The sequence below is a fragment of the Chiloscyllium plagiosum genome, chromosome 13 (assembly GCF_004010195.1).
Source record: "Chiloscyllium plagiosum isolate BGI_BamShark_2017 chromosome 13, ASM401019v2, whole genome shotgun sequence".
NCBI classification, from domain to species: Eukaryota; Metazoa; Chordata; class Chondrichthyes; order Orectolobiformes; family Hemiscylliidae; genus Chiloscyllium; species Chiloscyllium plagiosum.
Window position 1 is genome coordinate 33,933,105 of NC_057722.1, and position 21,050 is coordinate 33,954,154.

The 21,050-nt window shown below is 37.0% G+C and overlaps 1 protein-coding gene across 1 annotated transcript in view; it reads right to left on the reverse strand.

The window, feature by feature from the left end:
- Nucleotides 1-21,050, reverse strand: part of LOC122556371 (WD repeat-containing protein 49-like) — a 51,356-nt gene that overhangs the window by 3,972 nt on the left and 26,334 nt on the right. The window contains exons 7-18 of the mRNA XM_043703006.1: nucleotides 19,711-19,856; nucleotides 19,153-19,386; nucleotides 15,174-15,338; nucleotides 14,131-14,246; nucleotides 11,824-11,954; nucleotides 10,440-10,538; nucleotides 8,706-8,876; nucleotides 6,094-6,281; nucleotides 4,545-4,742; nucleotides 2,431-2,603; nucleotides 1,371-1,480; nucleotides 2-76 (exon numbers count right to left, since the gene is read on the reverse strand). Coding sequence (XP_043558941.1) covers nucleotides 2-76; nucleotides 1,371-1,480; nucleotides 2,431-2,603; nucleotides 4,545-4,742; nucleotides 6,094-6,281; nucleotides 8,706-8,876; nucleotides 10,440-10,538; nucleotides 11,824-11,954; nucleotides 14,131-14,246; nucleotides 15,174-15,338; nucleotides 19,153-19,386; nucleotides 19,711-19,856 — 1,806 coding nt within the window. The remainder of the gene's footprint in view (nucleotide 1; nucleotides 77-1,370; nucleotides 1,481-2,430; nucleotides 2,604-4,544; nucleotides 4,743-6,093; nucleotides 6,282-8,705; nucleotides 8,877-10,439; nucleotides 10,539-11,823; nucleotides 11,955-14,130; nucleotides 14,247-15,173; nucleotides 15,339-19,152; nucleotides 19,387-19,710; nucleotides 19,857-21,050) is intronic.

A 21,050-nucleotide genomic window follows, 5' to 3' on the forward strand; every position in this document is an offset into this window, starting at 1 on the left:
GGATTCTGAAGAAAGTTAGGTTTTGGCACATCAGTGATCTTCTCCAAGTCTTCCATTTGTAGGCAACTAAATGTTCCTGTAATATATTATTGTATAATATTAAGATGCTACAATAAAGCAAATTAATTTCAGTTTTATGTTCATTCATTAATATGGAAAATAATTTTAAGCAGACACTTCTTTAAATACTATCATTCTGTTAGAAAAAACAATAAGAATATTGAAAGAAAAATAGGAAACCTAAGACTGCACGTTTGTTGATCTCTAACGACAATCACAATTAGAATTAGTAATAGGTTAGATTCGATTTAAAGGAGAAACTGCAATGATACAGTATCAAACAACAATTCAACTGAGTTGCATAAAGTGGAAAATAGTGTTATCTAATTAAGATTATTTGCTTATTTGCATGAACATATGTTTTATTGGCAGTTTTGGATATAAGCCCATGTAAAAGTTAAAAGTTAAAATTTATATAAATCTTGCAAGTTGCAATGTTTCAATAATGCATCTTTCCCCATCTCCTTCATAATATTGCTGTACTGCAGTAAGTATTTTGATGAATATATGAATTTTCACTGACTGATACAACTGTGAAAATGAGAAGAAACACTTTTGACATAAGAATTTTTACGTGTTCCATGAAATTGCCAAATCTAATTTTATAGCAATAATGTAGACCTCATTGCATGCAAGAGCTAGCTATGAATTTGGAGATTCAAAATGGTAACTTGTGCAGATAACATCAAAGTAGCATTCGAAATTTTATCCAGTCTTCCAAATTTGCCTTGTTAATATTTTACAAGGTTACATAATGGTAGGATTTGGTTATGTAATAATCTAATTAATATTCTGTAAATGACTGTACTCTTAATCATTTATCCATTAAGATTTTTAAAGAGCCACTGAAATCTGAACTAGTCAGTGATCAATTTTTAAATAATTAATTTGGATCTTTGTTTATTACTTCATTCAACTGATGAACATGTCACTATAAATTTAAATATGATCATTGCTGCAACTTCCAAAGTTACAAACTGTGTATGCTGGTGAAATGCTTTCAATTAAAAGTGTTTTCTTTCGCAAAAACAACCTGTAAGTTATATTACGTATGAGTAATATTATGTATTATTGCAAAACACTCATTTGAAATAGCTATTTATATTTTGAAAGGCAATAAGTTCTTAAATGTTATATATAATCCAAACTTTCTCATAAGATCCTGCCATAAATTTACGTTGTGGGATATCAATCTCTTTCCTTGGTATTGATTTAGTTGTGACTTACTATTTTCCTTCACTTGTAAGAAATCATGATGGATTATCCCATAGACAATACTATGTACAGACGTATACAGAGATTATGCTTACCAATAGGGCTCCGCACTTTGCCCCAAGCAGACAACCGTGGTCTAGGTTTCTTTTGGATTCTGTTTTCTCGAAATACTTTGCCTAAAACTGTACTTTTCCATACGTTTGATCTAAAAGGAAATTGTTGGTAATACTCAAGGGATACATAAAATATTAAGTTTTATATTATATACTATGCATTGTTCAATGTTTCTGTAACTCATTTTAAAACAGTTATCAATTTAAGAAGTTGTACTTATACTTTCAGTGAAGAAACATTATGTCAGTGGCAGATTAAGAATGACCTTGGTATTTCATTATAAAAATGATTAAAACGTAGAATAACTTTTAATATGGCTGGTCAAGTATTGATTTTGTAAATGAAGAACAGGAGTTGTGAAAGATACAGTTTGAGGGCCCCAAGTACAGAAATCACTAAAAGTAAGTGGGTAGATGCAAATGAAAATATACAGGCTAATAGGATGGTGGCCTTTATCTCAGGGAAATACAAAGGGTTGGAAGCTACTTTCCAGTTTTTAAACCTCTGGTTAGAGACCATTTCAGGTACTGTATTCAGTTCTAGAAACTGAATTTCAGGAAAGTTATAATGATCTGCAGAGGTGCTTCACCAGGAATGTTTAATTTACAGAACAGATTGCAAAGACTAGATTTTGTAGCTTGTTGTGCACAAAAAAAGGTAACGATTCGCCTGAGGTGTTTAAAATAATTAAAGTACTTGCTAGGTATGAAGAGAATAAATATTTCCTGCAATGGGCAAGTCCAGAGCAAGAGGTGGACCTTAAAAGTAGAAGTTGACCACTTGACGCAATATCAGGAAGGACTTCCTTCTCACAAAGGGTAGTGAAAATCTCGATCTCTCTCTCCCCCATCAATTTCTGTTGATGCTTGGTCAAGTGCAAATGACAAAATACAATTTTTGTAATTGGCAAATGCCTTAACAGATATGGAGAGAAACAGGTAGTGGGAGTTATGACACAAATTAGCAATATTCAAATTGATTGCATCTTTAGAGGCTGACTTGCCTACTCCAACCAGTTTTCTTTTGATATAGTGAATCTACCTGCTCTCGTGGTCAATTTTCTCCTCAGCAATGGGGATGCTGTGTTTTGAAACTGCCAGATATTCTTCTCTTCTCACATGCTTCTGATCCATGGTCTTCTCATCTTTGAGGGTTTTGAGTGGTATCTTTGTAACAGATGGAGGTGAACATTCACCAATTCGCCAATGTTCATCCTAAATTCAGTACTTCAAATTAATCATGTTTTTAAAATGACTCATTAATTATTTTAACATTGAAGTGATTTGGCAGATAACAAATCTACATTTAATTGCTCACGAAATAACTGATCTAATTTCCTCATCACTTCTGTAACTGACCTGAAATGTATTATTTTTTTCCTTTGTGAAAGCGGTTACTTGAAAATATAATTTATTAGTATCGACTGTGTCGACTGTGGAGATACCTTCTTCAGTTGTCTCCAAGAAAATATCTGGAGACAGTGACCAATAAGTTTATCACTATGTGATATATATATATATATATATATATGTATATGAAGTAACTAAGCACAATAAAGATTGATTTTGTGGGATCGATCAGCACAGAAGGAAGTCATTCTTCCTTCAAATCAAACTTCAAATCTGTTCCACTTATACTCAAGTCCAGGTTATTTATATATGAACTAAGGTAAGCAATGGTCTGAATACCAGTTGTTTGACCTTAATGCATACTCCTCTCTAGCCAGTAAAATATGTATCAAGTTGCCACCAATGCTTCGAATTCATGTGCTCTTTTGTCAAAACATTTTGCTATTTAGCACTTGCTCAAATAACTTGGAAAAAATAAAACTAGCACTGAAGGAAAATTTATGGTAAATAAAAACCTACCATCTTTGATAAAATGTAATTGAAACACTATAAAGTTTAAGCTATGTGGATGACAACAAAGTTCACAGAAACAGACATAAGTAGTGATTCAACTGAGGTGTTTAAAATGATTAAAGTATTTGCAAGGTATGAAGTGAACAAATAGTTCCTATATTCTAATATTGCTGAAAAAGTTAACACAGGCATCTATTATTTACCTCATAGATATACATATTAAAATAACCAAATCAGTTAGAAGTGTTTGAAATATTAGATGAGAAATATTCCTTTCTTTCAATTATTAAATATTATTACACATAAGTAGATTAGGAAATATTATGAATTGATTATATTAGATTCCCTACAGTGTGGAAACAGGCCCTTCGGCCCAACCAGTCCACACTGACCCTCCAAAAAGTAACCCACCCAGACCCATTTCCCTCTGACCAATGTACCTAACTCCATGGGCAATTTTGCATGACCAATTCACTTGACTTTCACATGTTTGGACTATGGGAGGAAACCCACACAGACATGGGGAGAATTTGCAGACAGACACCCAAGGCTGGAGTCAAACCGTGGTCCCTGGCACTGAGGCAGCAGTGCTAACCACTGAGCCACTGCGCCACTATGTAGATTGCTTTTACATTTATAATTCACAACCTCTATTAAGTTTTTGCCACAAAGTATAAGAGACATGTATTTCTAGTTGTAAGTAATTAAATCTGTGAAATTAACTCCAAGGTACGAAATAAATTAGGCAGACCTTTTTGCTTCCTCAAGTGTCAAAACTCCCATGACACCAGATTATAGTCCAACAGGTTTATTTGAAAACACAAGCTTTTAAATAAATCTGCTGGACTACAACCTGGTGTTGTGTGATTTTTGACCTTGTCCAACCCATTCCAACACTGGCACCTCTACATCATTCCTCAAGTGTGGCTGATTCTATATGTTTGCTGTCCTATTGATAATCATAGGACAGCAGTATAAATAGGGAGCATGCACATATTAGTCAGTGCACAGAGAAGTGCTGACTCAGCTGAGAGAAGTTTTTGGAATTGTTTGCTCTTGATAATTGGTAAAATGCAGAATGGCAACCCATGAAAATGCTTCTGCTTCATTATGCGAAAGAGAGTATAACAACGCAAGACCAAACTTTCTGATTGCCATTAACGTCTTAAACAAATAACATTGGACTGCATCTTGAAAACTAATGAAGATTGTGGCAATGCATTCGTTTCTTAACCTGCATACACACAACCAACTCGAAAACTGAAGTAAGCTAAAAGAAACAATAATGTGTACCTGTCCAAATACACCGATCACTGATCCAGTAATGTCACTCAAAACAATACTGCAGTCAGCAGATGCTGAAAGAATTAGCAAATGGTCATCCTGCACACAGGTTTCAAGGTGATTGATGCAATCATTATGAGGTTGTATTGCTGCCACCATTAGTGGAACCTCACTAATTACAGTGTCACTGGAACACAAGCAGTATTCCTAATCATAAACAAACAGAGGTACAATTAGTAGTCTACTTCTTCAGAAGAGCTCATGGAAAACAACATTCTCTTCTAGTTGAAATGAATGCTAATATATGAGCAAAACCTCACTCATCTGCCCAGACAAAGGAAAGAAACAGTAATACTGTAAGAATATTTCTCATTTTGGGATGGAATGCTGTTAAGAAAAACTAATTAGATACAGATGATTTAAGATTGAAATTATGTACTGAAGAATAAATCATGTTTATAAGCAGCTAGCAAAACAGCTGGAAATTTTTTGGTTTGTATCAAGTTTAACATTGAAGTTCACAAATTTATGAACAATTTGCTTTGGTTAGGTTGTGCTTGTGAATGTTCAATTTGGACAACTGCAATGTTAGTTCCTGTATCTTTAAAAGGGGAAGACAGCACCTCAGCTGATTTAGAAACAAGATTCAGGTCAAAGGTTGTATCCTGGAATCTTAAATAAAGTTGCTATGGTGATAACAAATGTGAACTTTTAAATTTTCTTAAGATTCTGAAAAGGTCCCAATGATTGGTAAATTAGCTAATATAATACCTATAATTTAGAAAAGGAGACAGAAAGCAGGAAACTAGACCAGTTGTCTCACATTGCCATACAGAAAATGCCAAAATCCATTATTAAGCAAGTTATCACACAATATTTAACAAATCATAATGGGATGAGGCAGAGTCAATATGGTTCTTGGAAGGGAAACTGTGTTTAATATATTGTAGCTCTTTGGGGAAATAATAAACAAGGTAGACTTGAGGAAACCTGTAGATGCGATGTACTCAGATTTCCAAAAGTAATTTGAGAAGGTGCTGCATGATTGTACATGGATAAAGGATTTATTGGCAATCAGGAAACAAAGTGGGATAAATGAGCTATTTTTTGGTTGACAAGCTGTAAATGGTGGATTGTCATAAGGATCAGTGATTGGACCTCAACTTTTTATCATTTCCATTAATAACTTGGACAAAGGGACCAAAGCAAAATTAACCAATGACACCAAGATAGGTAGAAAAGTAACTTGTACAGGAGTGTAGATGGCTTAAGTGAGTAAACAGAAATTTGGCAGATGGGGTATAACATGAACAAAATGAATTTTGTCCAAGTTGGCAGGAAGAAATGAAAAATAGCACAGTCCTTTAATTGTGAGAGAATGCAGAACGTGGTGGTACAGATAAATGAGTATGCTGGCACATGTATGCGAATTCAATTAGCATCTAACCAATGTGCATGCAGCAACTGAGACTAATTTTCAGAGCACTTAATTCATTGTTTTGAAATTGATGGTCACAGAAATAAATTAATGCACATTAAGTAAACATTGGTTCTTTACCTGTATGTTCCAAACTTTAATAAGGCCATTCACATCTCCAGTGATAAGATAATCACTTTTTTTATCAACTGTCATAATAATGGATGCCACATTGGAATGGGCCTCAAACTCAGCCAGTAGAAGGCTTTTAAAGGTATTCCAAAAGCGAACAATTCCACAACCACCACAGGCTACAAGGTTTGCACCACCTGAAAGTTTTTTTTAAAAAGTTCAAAAATATCAACTGCTTGTAAGGAATCCACACTTAGTTGTAAATCTAAATAAATACACAACATGGGCCATCACATTTGATGTGCCATTTACAAATTATTACAAACAAAATACCATCTAAGATATATTTTGTTTTAAAAAGTTACCATACTGGTGTTTCTGAATTCCTTGGAATGATATGTCCAAAACACTTCTCCACAATTAAACAGATTAAGTGAAGACTATTTTGAAGTTTTTAACTCACCGAATGACTAGTAAATAGTGGTCACTTGCTTATTTTTCATTTTATGAATAATAAAATGCTAATCAAAAAGAGTATTAAATGCAAATTACAATTTTCAAACCTAGAATTAATTTTTAACTTTCAATGATGTGGAGGTGACAGTGTGGAGGAGATGCTATGACAATGGATGAATGGACATTGCGCAACAATCGCCAGACAAGGGTGTTCCCTCCCAGTTGGGGAACATTTCAGCGGTCAGGGACATTCAGTCTCGGATCTTCAGGTAACCATCCTCCCAGGTGGACTTCGGGATATGCAACAATGCAGAATGGCTGAGCAGAGGCTGATAGCCAAGTTCGGTACCCAAAAGGATGGCCTCAACCAGGACCCTGGGCTCAGGTCACACTGCACTATACACTCTCATCCACTCACACCCAGGCACACACCCTCTCACAGGTTTATACTCTGTCACACTCACTCACACAATTTACCAAACACGCATGCAAGCAAACACACACTCTCTCACATGCATTCACCCTCACATGCACACATTCGCACATTCTCTCTCTCATGCACGCACACACACATATAAGTCTATGGGGTGAATTTGCATTTGCAGAATTATATTTGCAGATGCATTCTATTTTGTACAAAAAGCATAAAATCTGCAGGCAGTCAATGCAGGCGATCAATCCATGCAATATTTTATAAATTCCTATTTTGGAAATAGAACCAGGTCTAACTCAAGATTGGAATACAGACAGACTCTAACCTCACACCTTTAATGCATTGTCTAAGCTGAGATGTCACCTTTTTTAAATAAAACCTTAAATTGTCTCAAGAATGTGACTTTAAAGAAGTTCTGGGATTTACATATTAATGAACTGAAACCTGCAACCCATTCTAAAAGCTGAAAGACTTAACAGCAATCTAGGTTGGTTCAACATATCATTTCATTTGCATGACTCTGTAATCTTTTGCTATAAATTTTGGGTCTTATGGTCCTGCTCCACAGCTACCTGATGAAGGAGCAGCGCTCTGAAAGCTAGTACTTCCAAATAAACCTTTTGGACTAAAACCTGGTGTTGTGTGATCTTTAACTTTAAATTTCAACACTGTTTTTCTATGTGCTATTTATACTGATTATAAAACATCTCAAAAATGCATAGATTCAACAATTAGGTCAAAACTAATATTTTATTTGAAGGGGGAACCATCATTTATTGACTACCTGGCAACTACTATTACAACAATTTGGAAGCAAATTTTGTATCTAGTTTAATAATGTTGTTCATGAGCATTTGCTACAAATAAGAACAGAAATCACAGAACAGCACACACATAAATGCAAGCATGAAAGCGCCGGATTCTCAAGTAACACCTAAAAGCATCTGTCAGCACTTAGCTTCAACAACTAGATAAAATTAGTAGCCATGACCTTCTTATCCCAGAATAGTGAAGGCAACAGTCCAAACATTCCTCTTCCTTGTTTCAAAATGCTCTTGTGACAAATCAGGTCAAAAGTACTTTCATAGGATTTAATGTTGAACCGTCCTACTCTTTTGGCCAGTTCGAATAAACACTGCCAACAGAGACTTACCCAAGGATTACATCCTGTTTAATGACTTTGAATCTCATTGTGACCCTGAGTTAGGCTGCCTGATGCAATAGGTTTCCAGATGAGGTCCACTAAACTGTTAAGTTTCCAGGTGAAGAGAGATGAAATTGCTCCCCTTTTTTATTTACCCACCCCATTCTTTCTTTGCGACATGGTTATTTTTTAAAAAATAATAAAAGTAAAATACTGTGAATACATGAAGTCTGAAATGAAGACAGAAAGTGCTGGAGAAACTCAGGGGGTCTGGGAGCACCTGTGGAGAAAGTAACCGAGTTAATGTTTCAAGTTCAGTTTGACTGTTTTCCACCCACTGAACAGGAAAGTGGCTAATCTGTAATTTGTATCATATATTATTTATTAGCTGTCTATTTATTTAAGAACAGGAAGGAATATTGGTTTAAATAAGTTGATATAGATTATATAATTTTGTTTTTCCAAACAAGTTAAACTGCTGTACTATTTATAAATAATTGAAACTTGGAGCAATTAAAACACAAAGGAAAATACACTATGTATAAATGCAGCAATAATGCACACATGCAAGTCACTGGGCTTTCTCACCCGTACTAGAAACATTCTTCCTGCCTTCGAGAAAGAAGAGTCTTGAAACAATGTAGTTGAATTCATCATCCTCACTGTCAGCATTAAATAATGAATGTCTGGTCGTAACTGCAGAACAATCATCAATAACTTGAGGTTCTTCCTGCTGATGCAGTTGATTGTCTGCAATGACTTTTTAAAAATAGATGAGTCAGGAAAGCAGAGCATATATTTATTTATGGTAAAAGAAGTACAACTATGTATTTTAATGAATACAGTATAGAAGTTAACATTTCAGAAAAATAACAGTAAAAATGACTATGTTTTTTGGTGAATTGATATGTATAATTTGATTATTTGCAGTTATATTTATTGCATAGTTTTATGAATTAATTCTGTATTAAATTTCAAGCCTTGTTTAGTTTTAAAGTATGAAGAATGCTACAGCAAGGGATGTTTGAAGGATTCTGTACATTGCTGCCATCTCATATGAGCCAGGGAGCAAGATGTGGCGAGATTTTGTGTTGGAGGTGAAGACAGCATTTGAATAGCAGAACCAAATCAGCCTAGAGGAATGTATATTCAAAACATATATAAAGGATGTGAGTCATACAGTATGACTCTATGAGAGGGAGTTATCTATCATTATTGCCAAAGACACACATGAAAATTCTAATGCAAGTCTGTTATCCAATTTTGTTGAAGCTTTTTGTTATATACACAAATCATTCCCACCCACCCCAAGGATGGAACTAATTTTGTATCTATTGATTGTATAACCCCAATGCACCAGATACTCAAAGACTGCAGCAATTAATATCCCACCCACCTGATACTGGCTTTATATTGTGAACAGGAGCATCATCTGAAGTGTGATTTTTAACTTTGCCCACCCGAGTCCAATACCGGCACCTCCACATCATGGAAAATACCAATGTGGCCTACCATGTAAAATTTACCGGTGTCAATACAAATCAGCTGCACAGAAAGCCCATATTGCCACTGGCAAAGCCACTGTGGAGGAAAGCCTAGACAGAATACGTTTCTTAGGTTTCGTTTGGAAAAGCAAAAGGAATATTCCTTGAAGTGATACCTCGGATCGTGTTTGACTAATGAATAATGTAGATCAGAAACACTGGATAACAGAGCCATTTTCAGATGGATGAGAATTAATTGCTGCAGTCTTTGAGTACCTGGCGCCATGGGGAGTGAGTTGGGGCAAGGGGTGCAACTGGCAGAATTGTTGTAAAATATGATGGCCCTGTTTAATTAGGCAGGGCTTGCCTGATTGAATGACCATGGCATTGAGATGGGGCAGTCTGCTCAGAGCCACCCGCTACCCTGACTCCTGACACCTGTCCCTCATTACCCAAACCCCATGAAATCTCTTCAGCCATCAATGACTTGTGGCCTGGGATCCAGTCACAATATTAAGGATCAGTGGGTGTAGAATTGATGCAGCCATACTTCCCCACTGATGCCGCTATTCAGTGGATCAGCTAGCCTCTAATTGCTTGGTAGTACTCAGAGTGCTCCTTGGGGTTCTTAATCCCAGGGAAGCCTCAGTACTGCACAGTTAAGTGATATTTAATTCAGCAGGCCTTCATAAAAGAAGTGAAGCAGAGCTCCCTCCAGTTCTCCAGCCAATGGGCAAGACTGTCATCACATCCATTCACCCATTTAATCCAATCCATAGTATCACTATGAATAGAAGTTCAAGCAAAGACATAAATTAGATAGAAAGTATACATTTACCTGATTGAGATTTCAAAGCTCTCATCAAGCTTGGGTGAAATCTAGATGATGTTTTTTCAGAATTATTATTCCATACTACAATCTCACCATCATAACTGCCTATTGAAACCACATTGACATGTTATTCATAGTTAACTAAATAGCGAGTCCTTCACAAAATACTGTGTCAATCATACACTGTGTTCTGCTTTCAGCAGAAAAGTGACATCAACTAAATACAAATTTAACTTTTACTAGATGACAGAAAAGATAATTATGTGGACATTATTAGATATGAATATTGTAACCAAATGTACAATTATTGCTTATTTGTGCAGTATACTCGGTGCATGGCATTACTCTTGTCACAGGAATAGAGGGTATCGCTAAGTGCTATTTGACCATTGCGACATGGTGGAAACTCAAATGGACCTATACAGACATGGAGCTCCAGATAAGGAGGGCACAGATTTGGAAGGCAACATCATACCCAAGGATTTTGGTACAGAAAGGCAAGTTGGAGATGTATCGTAGTTTGCAAGGAACAGTGGAATCAAAACATTTCTTTTTGAGAGTAGTGATGACAGCTGACTTAAAAGGAGATAGGAACAAAAGCTGAAGAGATAGAACCACAAACAGTATGGGCTAAAATAAAAGCCATATAAATACCATGGCTACAAGAGCAGGTCTGAAGCTAGGAATTTTGAGGTCAGTAACTCATCTCTCTTCTCCACGAAGTCTGTCCACCATCTACAAGTTTCATGTCTGGAATGTGATGGATGCCTCCCCATTTGCCAGAATGAGAGCAGCTCAAACAATATCAAGAAGCCTGACACTATCAAAAAAGCAAAGCAGCCTTTGCACCTTCAGAATTCACTGCATTCACCTCTGGCAAATAGTGACAGTGGTGTACTGTCTATATGATGCACTGCAGGCAATCTCCAGGGTCTTCAGACAGCACCTTGCAAACATACAACTTCTTACCAGCTGGCAGGGCAAGGGCAGCAGATGCATTGGAACACCACCACCTGCAAAATCCCATCCATGTCTCACACCAGCCTGATTTGTAAATACATCGCTGTTCCTTCAGTATCACCACGTCAAAATCCCAGAATTCACTTCTTAACAGCATGTCCCTACACCCCAAGGATTGCAAGGATTCAAAAAGGCATCTCTCTGCTACCTTATCCAGGGCAATTAGGGATGGGCTTAAGTGCTGGTCTCACCAGCGACATCTTCATCCTATGACCAAAGTGTTTAGGAAGTAATGAAAGGAATTATTTAATCCAAATAGTTTACCATATATGATTCATACAACACAAGTAGTTATTTATTTCTAATTTGTAGTCCATGAAATGCCACGTCAAACTTATTTCTATACATAAAATGCAATAAAACATTAAACCTGTTACAAGGGTTTGAGGTGGTAAGAATGCTGCACAAAGGATATCATTTTGATGCTGGGATTTCCCCTTCCATTCTGAAGGCTGAACGAAAAATTCAGTAAGTGTATCCATTCTGAAGACAGTTATTATTCTGGAAGAAATAATTGAAATATTTGCACAATGAAGCAAACCTACAGACTTACAGATTAAGACTTTGAGTTCTCTAAGTTAGAGATGCCTCCAACGACAATAGAATGGCTGTATATCTGCTAGTTAATTCCACAAGAAATGGGTTGCTGTGAGATAATATAATCTTGGATACTTCAACTTGCCATATCATAGAGTGAGTTGTATAGAAACACACAAGTTATTTCCCAGATTCTTAAGTTCTCAATGCTGACTTTATTGCACAACCCAAATGCAGAAAGGTGAAAGGATTACAATTCTGAACTTTTATGGTGATAATAATAAGTGAATGTTGGTAAGTGTCTAGGACAGGTTTGTGCGTCTGCATTTACTGTAGCCAACATGCAGAGTATATTTGGTCGTAGGGAGTGTGTTATATTTGAAAATAATAATGATAGTGATGGACTGAGCTGCAGCACTTAATATACATGATGGTACAAAGGCGGTCCACTGCAAAAGTCCTCAAATCACCTGGGAAAATCCACTCTCAGGGAGCAAACATAGAAAAGCCATCCCAGTAATAAATGCAGGAACATCAGTAACAAATGCAGGAGCAAATTAGCCTATGGTTAGTTGAGTAGGGCAGAAGGTAAATGGCAAAAGGCAGCAAGGCTAGACGAAGTGGAGGCAGGAATGAGAAGCGGTGCCAGATAGATGAGCGAGACCAATGATTATGGTCAATGAAGTTGGGGAGGGATGATCAGCAGAGTCCCAAATGGCCGAGTGTGATCGAGGGATGGGGAATAAGGGTAGGGAGTGAGGCCAAGTGTCTGGGGAGTAACAGTGATGTTGCAAAGTGGAGAAAGAGGAACTGCAAGGAGTAGGAGCTGGAGAGATGCAAAGGGGCTAGAATGGGGTAGAGATGTGGTTAGGCTGGGAAGAGAAGTGAGGGCCTGAAAATGGTGCAAAAGGTCTGAAAGGTAAAAGAAGAGTTTCAGATATTTCAACAAAGGGATATTCACCCAACTGAACTAATGAATTCCTTGCAAATTAATATAGTGTCTCTGGTTTGAAGATGCAAGGGTTTAGGAGCCACTAAATGGAAGAAAATATATTGAAGGCATACATTCTAATTCTTCTGCTGCTGTGTGGATCTTTGATACCTATATATGGCAGCAACTTGCAGAACCAGAAGTCACAGTATCCACATGCTGATCAGCATGCATGGATCCTCCAAGTATTGACATATTATGCCTTAAATGTTGTAAATTACTTGTCATGCTGTGACTGAATTATAAACAGGTGTACACTTTTAGCTGTGACCTCACTAGCCCACAGTAAGTATTCTTAGGTTGATGGTCTTTTATCTATAGAAGTGCATAAGTTTATTTTTCAAAAAAATATTGTTGCTCACTTATGCCTGCTGTCTTTTGCCTATTTAAATACTGCGGTGTCTAAGAAACTGATTTTTTTCTTTTATACTGTGGTTTTATGTTTAATGGTGTTGTGATGATTATTGAGAACACTAATGAATTATTCTGAATCTCCTTCTGTGACAGTCCAAATCTTCAATATGTCCTTGGCAATATAGAAGGCATTGTTACTATGTAGCTACATTACCAAATAATATGCTTTGGGCGGCACGGTGGCACAGTGGTTAGCACTGCTGCCTCACAGCGCCAGAGACCCGGGTTCAATTCCCGCCTCAGGTGACTGACTGTGTGGAGTTTGCACGTTCTCCCCGTGTCTGCGTGGGTTTCCTCCGGGTGCTCCGGTTTCCTCCCACAGTCCAAAGATGTGCAGGTCAGGTGAATTGGCCATGTTAAATTGCTCGTAGTGTTAGGTAAGGGGTAAATGTAGGGGAATGGGTGGGTTGCGCTTCGGCGGGTCGGTGTGGACTTGTTGGGCCGAAGGGCCTGTTTCCACACTGTAATGTAATGTAATCTAATCTAAAACTGAAAAAGGAGCCCGAAACCCAAAAGGTAGAACACAAAAATTGAAGTAAAGCCTGAAGAGGGACTCTTTGGAGTAAGTAATACTTTGGCCTGCATTGTAAAAGCGTGAAGCAACAAAAATACTATATCATTTTCTAAAACATTATTACCTCAATAGCTATGTGAAAAAGTCTTAAAGGAGCAGAAAAAATGGATTAGTTCCAGAAGGTACACATTTCTGATTTTCATCTTTTGACCGTGACATACCTTTCCCAGCCTAATACCAGAATACTTCTTTTTAATATCAGGATCTGGGAGATATCAGCTGCTTGATCCCTTCCTGCATTCAGCTTATGATGGCAATGGCCATTAAAATCCCAAATCTGTCAATACAAGGTACAACTTCAGGGATTATAGTTTCACAAATGAGGTATTTTATATATTATGAGTTAATACCTGTGTTTTTGAAATAGAAGGACATGGGTTGTTTTTAAACCATATTGATATTATTTAAGGTTAATTGAATTTAACATCACACACTGACATTTTAGTTAAAATAAAAAGCTAGACATCTGAAATAAAACCAGAAAATCAGGAATACAGCAAACCATGTAGCAGCTGTAAAAAGAAATGGTAAGTTATATTTCAAAGTTTACACCCCTTATTAGAACTCATCATTCTGGTGCAAAAAGCACAGCAAAAATGCATAAAACACACTTAGTTTTTGCTGAAAAATATAAATGACAGCTTACATTCATATAATTCTAAATATGCATGGCATCACATGGCATCATTACAGAGGAATGAAAAAGTAGAGAACAAATCACTAAAGAGAAATTATGATGAGACTGAAGTATGCCCAAATGTTTTGAGCAGGTTTAAAAGCGGTCAGAATAGGAGAGCTATACTAATGCAGATCTTGTAAACAGGATTGAGGAGACTGAAAGGTTTGTCAAGAACGATGGGATGAAAGGGTAAGAGTTGCATACAAAATGGAGAAAGGTGAGCGATTTAGTAAACTTCAACAGCAACGCAGTCAGGATAAGGGCATGACAAGAATGTTAGGAATTTGAGTATTCAGGAAGGAAGACATTATTCAATAAACCAATGTACTTTGTTTATATTTTCTAATCTAAAGGTTAAGTGGATATGTGGTTTTACAGTCACCATTTCAATGAGTGCCCTGCTATTTAACCATGAGGTCACAGGCTACCTCACACTAAATGGAGCTTGTAAAATTACAAGTTATTTACATAACTAATTAACTTAACCTCATAGTAATTTAGAAGATAATACATAGTAAATCTTACTTTCACTGTTCCATCAATACTTGCAGTGAAAAATTTGGTCTCAGAGGCATCCAGTGCCATTGTAGTAATCTCAGAATTGTCGTGGCACCCAGTAAATTGCTTTACTTTTTGACCAGTTTCGATCATCCAGACTGTAACAGTAGATCCAGTGTCTGAACTGATAACCTGCAAATAAAGGACATTTGTCTAAATTTTCATGAGTTTGGAAGAGATTTTCAACATTGCCAAAATGGTGCCTATGGCCCAATCCCAAGGTTCTATCTCCCATTCCCAATCCAGAACCTATCATTTTCTTGAATGGGAATGGGTTGTAGTTTGTACATCTGTGGTTCACAGAGGCAGCTGCATGTGTAAAATTACAGTGACATTCAAGCTCATCCAATTTTCATTCATAAGATGTTCAAAACATGATTCATGGGCTTCAGACCTTTGAGGAAATGGTGTGTAACTGCTGGAGTAATTTAAAGAGGAAGGTTACCACTTTAGAGATATCCAGGAACCTCTTTGGGAGGGACAAAGTGCCCTGCAGTAACAGTGGACATGAACGCACATAAAAGTGGAGATGTCCTGTGAAACTGTCAAGATTTAAAGGCATTTAAATCTCCTACTCCATAAATGTTAAAAAAGGTCAACAGTTAAAAATAAAAATACAGAGCTTATTATTTTACCCTGCCTGTCAGCATAATTCTTAAGGTTATCATTACAGGATTCATGCTGTGTGATTGATTGCACGACTTATCATTATCACAGTGGGGTGTCCATCAGTTCACAATTTGCTTGGAAACTCCAAGTGAATGTAATGTTTTTGATGTGGGATGATGAATATAATTGTTTTCACAGGGGATTGCACATCTGAAATCAATTTTAACTTTGAAACAGATAAAACAACTGAAGGAATTTAAAGGTTTTTAATTAGGTTTATGAATGAGAACTTTTTGAAAATTAATTTGGCAACTGGCACCTCAGTATGATTCCTGAAGTCTGACCATAATGGATATTGGGTTTGTTGACATGAAGGTGGATGGTGGATGGGAGCATAGATTGGCATGTGTTGATGTCAATTTGTCTTAGGGATACAACATGTCATGCAGAGTAGGTAGTTGGGCATAAGTTTGCATAGGGATATGAAGGCCATGGGGGATGAATAAATGGCAAAAGATGGCATATGGCAAAGTGTGTGTGGAACTATGGAGAGTGGTGGGGCCTAAGAGGTGGCATGGACAGTCTGAGGCATATTTGCATCATACAAAGAAGCAAGGAGTAAATGTTAAATAATTATCAATCATCATGTCATTGTTTATTTGAGAGAACAATAAAATATTTAGATGATAAACAGTAGCTACATATGGATGCTTTTTTTTAACTGAATACTACTCAAAACTGCAACAGATCTTCCAGAGAAGCATTTAGAAATGTGAGTTACAATCAAACTCTATACAGAATGGAGCTTTATGGAGAATTAAATGCTGTTGAGAGGAAGAGTTATATTTCTCAGAAATATGGTAACTTTAAATTATAAAGATGTTTTCTAATGTGGGCCATTTTAAAATCTTCAACAATTATTTTAGATAAATTTAGTGAATGATTGGAATCACAAGTCTAGAGCATTCTTCTTTGCCTTTTTCAATGGAAAACTGGAGGAAAGTTCTCTGCTGTTTCAAACCACGTCTAGCAACATTTACTTCTTAGTTTATCCAGCTTAACTTAAACTTCAACTCACTTCATTTATCTTCACTTTACCTTACTTTGATTTAACCCAAACTTTAAATTTAACTCTATAAGTCTGGTTCAAAACAAATACTACTCTGATTCAAATGAAGTGGCCAACTTTGCTGTTGGTGTAGGTTCTTTTTCTTCTCTGAAGATGACTTCACAACAAGCACTTCTCAAATGTTGGTCTTAAAGTTTCACTCCTGCAAAATCCTTTGTGCTAGTAGCTTTTATTCCAAAATGTGATCATCCTTTCAGAAACCTCACTGGCATACAGTCAATAAATTGACCAAACCTGATCATACCATCCAATCCCAGCCAATGGAGTCTACTGGTCAACAACTCCCAAATGTTTATAACAAGTCGTAAACAGCCATATACAATGCTCCATATAAGTAATATGGTGCCAGTGTGTCTAGCAGACAACCGTAAAAACTCCCATATTTGGTCAACACAGGAAACTGCAGGTCACAGCTTAGTGGAAAAGTCACATGTCTTGGCTGCAGTTTTAACCTAGGTCAGATTTTAAATTAGCTTGACCAAAATCTCTTGTCAGCCATGGCTGCCTCATCCTTTCCTTAGATTGTTTCTTCTTCCTTGCATGAATTTCTGCTATGCCTCCCAAATTATCTCCAGAAATTCCGGCTATTGCTGCTCCATCATCTTCCTCTTCCAATTAACTCTGGCTAATCTCTCCCTCATGTCTTTGGAGTTACCTTTACTCAATTGTACTACTACTACACCTGATTCAATCTTCTCCCTCTCAGGCTGCAGGCTAAATTCAATCACATTATTGTCACTGTCCCCAAGGTGTCCCTTCACATTAAGCTCCCTAATCAAGTCTGCTCACTACACATCATCAAATCCAGAACTGCCTGTTCCATAGTGGGGTCTACCATAAGCTGTTCAAACAAACTATCCAGAGGCATTCCACAGATTTCTTGAGATCTGCTCTCAACTGATTTTCCTAGTTGAAAGTGAGGATTGCAGATGCTGGAGATTAGAGTCAAGATTAGAGTGGTACTGGAAAAGCACAGCAGGTCTGGCATCATCAGAGGAGCAGGAAAATCGATGTTTCAGATAAGAGTTTCCTAGTCCACCTGCATTATAATAGTGCCTTTCTGAGATGCCTTTTCTACCTCCTGTTTCATTTTCTTCCCACATCCTGACTACTGCTATGGGGCCTGTGCACGTCTCCCATCAAGGTCCTTTTCCCTTTACAGTTCCTCAACTCTAGCCACACAAATTCTACACTTTCCAAATCTATATCACTTCTTGCTATTGATTTCATGTCATTTCTTACTAACAAGGCAACTCTGTCATCTGTGCCCATCTGCCTTTCCTTTCGATAACACATGTATCCTTGGATATTTATTCCTCAGCCCCGATCCCCTTGCAGCCACATCTCTGTGATACCAACAACATCGTACCCTCCAAATTCAATCTGCACTACAAGTGCAGGTACCTTGTTTTGTATACTGTGTGTATTTAAGTACAACAGCATTAGTACTCTGTTGACTGGCTCCTTTCTCATAAGTTATCCCCTTATCTGCTGTGCCTGAAGTTAGATTCCTGACCTTTTCCATACTGTCTGTCCTATGACTTGTTCGAGACTATTAGGTATTTCTGGCTCTTCCCTCGCTCTTTCCAGTTTCCTACCCAACAAAATTGGAATAGAATAGTTGACGAGAAATACTGATTCCTTCCTCCATAGCAACAATGGAATATACATGGAGAGTCTTTGCCTGAGTTTGGCCTAACAATGTGTTTCCTCCACTGTGCCTGACAATGACACTGGAGCAAGTTTGCAGCTTTGGCGTCCCTCATGGATATCAGTTTCAATTCCTTCAACAATGGCTCCATCTCAAGCCTTTTACAACTTCATCTGCCAAGTCTGTGCTGTGGAAATCCTGCAAATTGCACCCGAAATATAGCATGAGATTTGAACACACACATGGTCTAAAGATCATGCAGCAGGGCCTCTCTATTCCACTGTCATCAGACCATAGTAAACATGAAGGGAAATGAAGGTTAAATAAGGAAAACATGGTACCATATGTACATAACATCAAGCCTGTGATTTCCACCCACTTGAGGAAATCGTTTTTCTATCTGATTCTTTTCCTCATGAGGCCTCCTTCCCCTAAAGACACCCTTTCCTCCAGAGAAGGTCTAACTACTCTGTGGTGCCTTCCCACACCATCACCACTTGCTGCTGAAGGTTCCATAACACTTAACGTCTTGCACTTCTGTCTCTACTTTCACTCACCTGCTTGAACAAAGAATTAAAAAGCACGCAAGTAACAGGCTTTTCATGACTTTTCACGCATTGACTATTCTCTTGCTTCATCTCCAACAACGTCAGTTGATTGTTGAAAGTGGTAAAGAGTTGGCCAGTGGTTTCATTAAAATAAAGAATAGTTTGGAATTCCAGGCATTTTGGAAATATTCCAGCAAGCCTCTGGATACAAAGTTGATTCTGCATGTCCCATATTCGTAATACCTAAAATTGTTTCAAACTGTTATTCCAACTAATGAATAAAATTCACAACTGAAAATGTTTAACGTATATATGAACTGAAAATAGTGTGAACATAAACAAAGAACACGAACTAGTGACGCCCATTCTGGTTCATATCATTAAAGTTTAGTTATACTATTGGTTTTAACACTTTGTAGACTTTTACATTAATAGTTAAAATTTTTAGACAAAAATTTCTGAACATTTTGTCTGCAAGTTTATAAAGCAGCCACCACATATTTGTTTGCTTTTAAGAATTATATACAAATGTACATACAAGGTAAACTAAAATCAGTTTGCATTTACTTTGTCCTTTGAAAAACTGAAGAGTTGTCTTCGTGCAATATTAAACTGAACTCCTATTACACTAGCGAGATGACCTTGTAAAATTCCACTGGGTTTCGACATGTAAGGGTTCCAAAGGTAGATCTGATGATCTACAGCTGCAGAAGCTATTGGAAATAAGGTACAGATCAGTACAGTCAAAAATGATGCAGACCAAATCACAGTATGTCACATTAATATTTCCTTGTAATAGGTAGCTGTACTAAATTAATGTACACTCTCATGAAGTGGTCCTCAATAAATCAGATTCATCTATTTAAAAACTCAACACAATTTTGTAAATCATGAACTATGTCACAACGCTAATGGCAGCATCACAATACACAAGTGGCTGCCTTAATCTGGACATGACTATTCTTTGTCAAATATCAAACTGTAAAAGTATAGAAAATGGGAGTGGGAGTAGGCCATTTGATCTTTTACGCTTGCTCTGCCATTCAATATGATCATAGCTCATCACCTAATGCAGCACCCTCCTCCCACTTTAACTCAAAAGAGCATTTGGTCTTTTTAGCACTAAGAACTATATCTGACTCCTTGAAAATATTCAATGTTTTGGCCTGAAGCATTCTCTGTGGTGGAGAATTCCATAACAAAAATATTTACTTTCTGAAATTATTACTACTCAATATTAAAAATGAGTAATTCACCCTTCCACCTAAAGAAGCAGCTCAAGCCTCCAGCCTCAAATACAAGAACTAACTCCAGTAATCATTTTGCACCTAGAAGTGGTTGTGAATGGACTGTTGGTTGAGAACATTTATGCTAAACCTCACCTTATTCTCAAAAGTATCTTCGAACAGAGATCAGCAAATAATTATCAGGGCCAGAAGTCCTGGAGGATTTGCTTCCCTCCATCATCCCCACACAAGTCAAGGTCTTTGTAGCACCCTGACTACAGTCGTAGGTGGGCTTACCATAGACTGAAATGCAACTGGAACCACTAATTTCCAACCGTTTTTTTGCCCAGCACTTTCTCTTTCAAGTACTCATGTAGTTCAAACATCCTACTCGGATCCACCTATACAAATCGGATAAACTAGAAAATCCCACATTAATAAATAATTGTACATCTTTCTCTGCCCATGAATTGTGAACTATGTCTTGACAAATTGTCCTGACAAAAATCAGAAAATTATCAAATAGTGTATTCCTGGCATGCACCCCACTTCCCTTCATTCCATGCTATGATGATACAGTGCAGAAGAGAATGAGTTAACAGAATATTTTATAAACTATGTCAAGATGGTCTCTAAATCCCAGAAGAACTAAATAAACATTAAAATATTTAAATGAAGTTT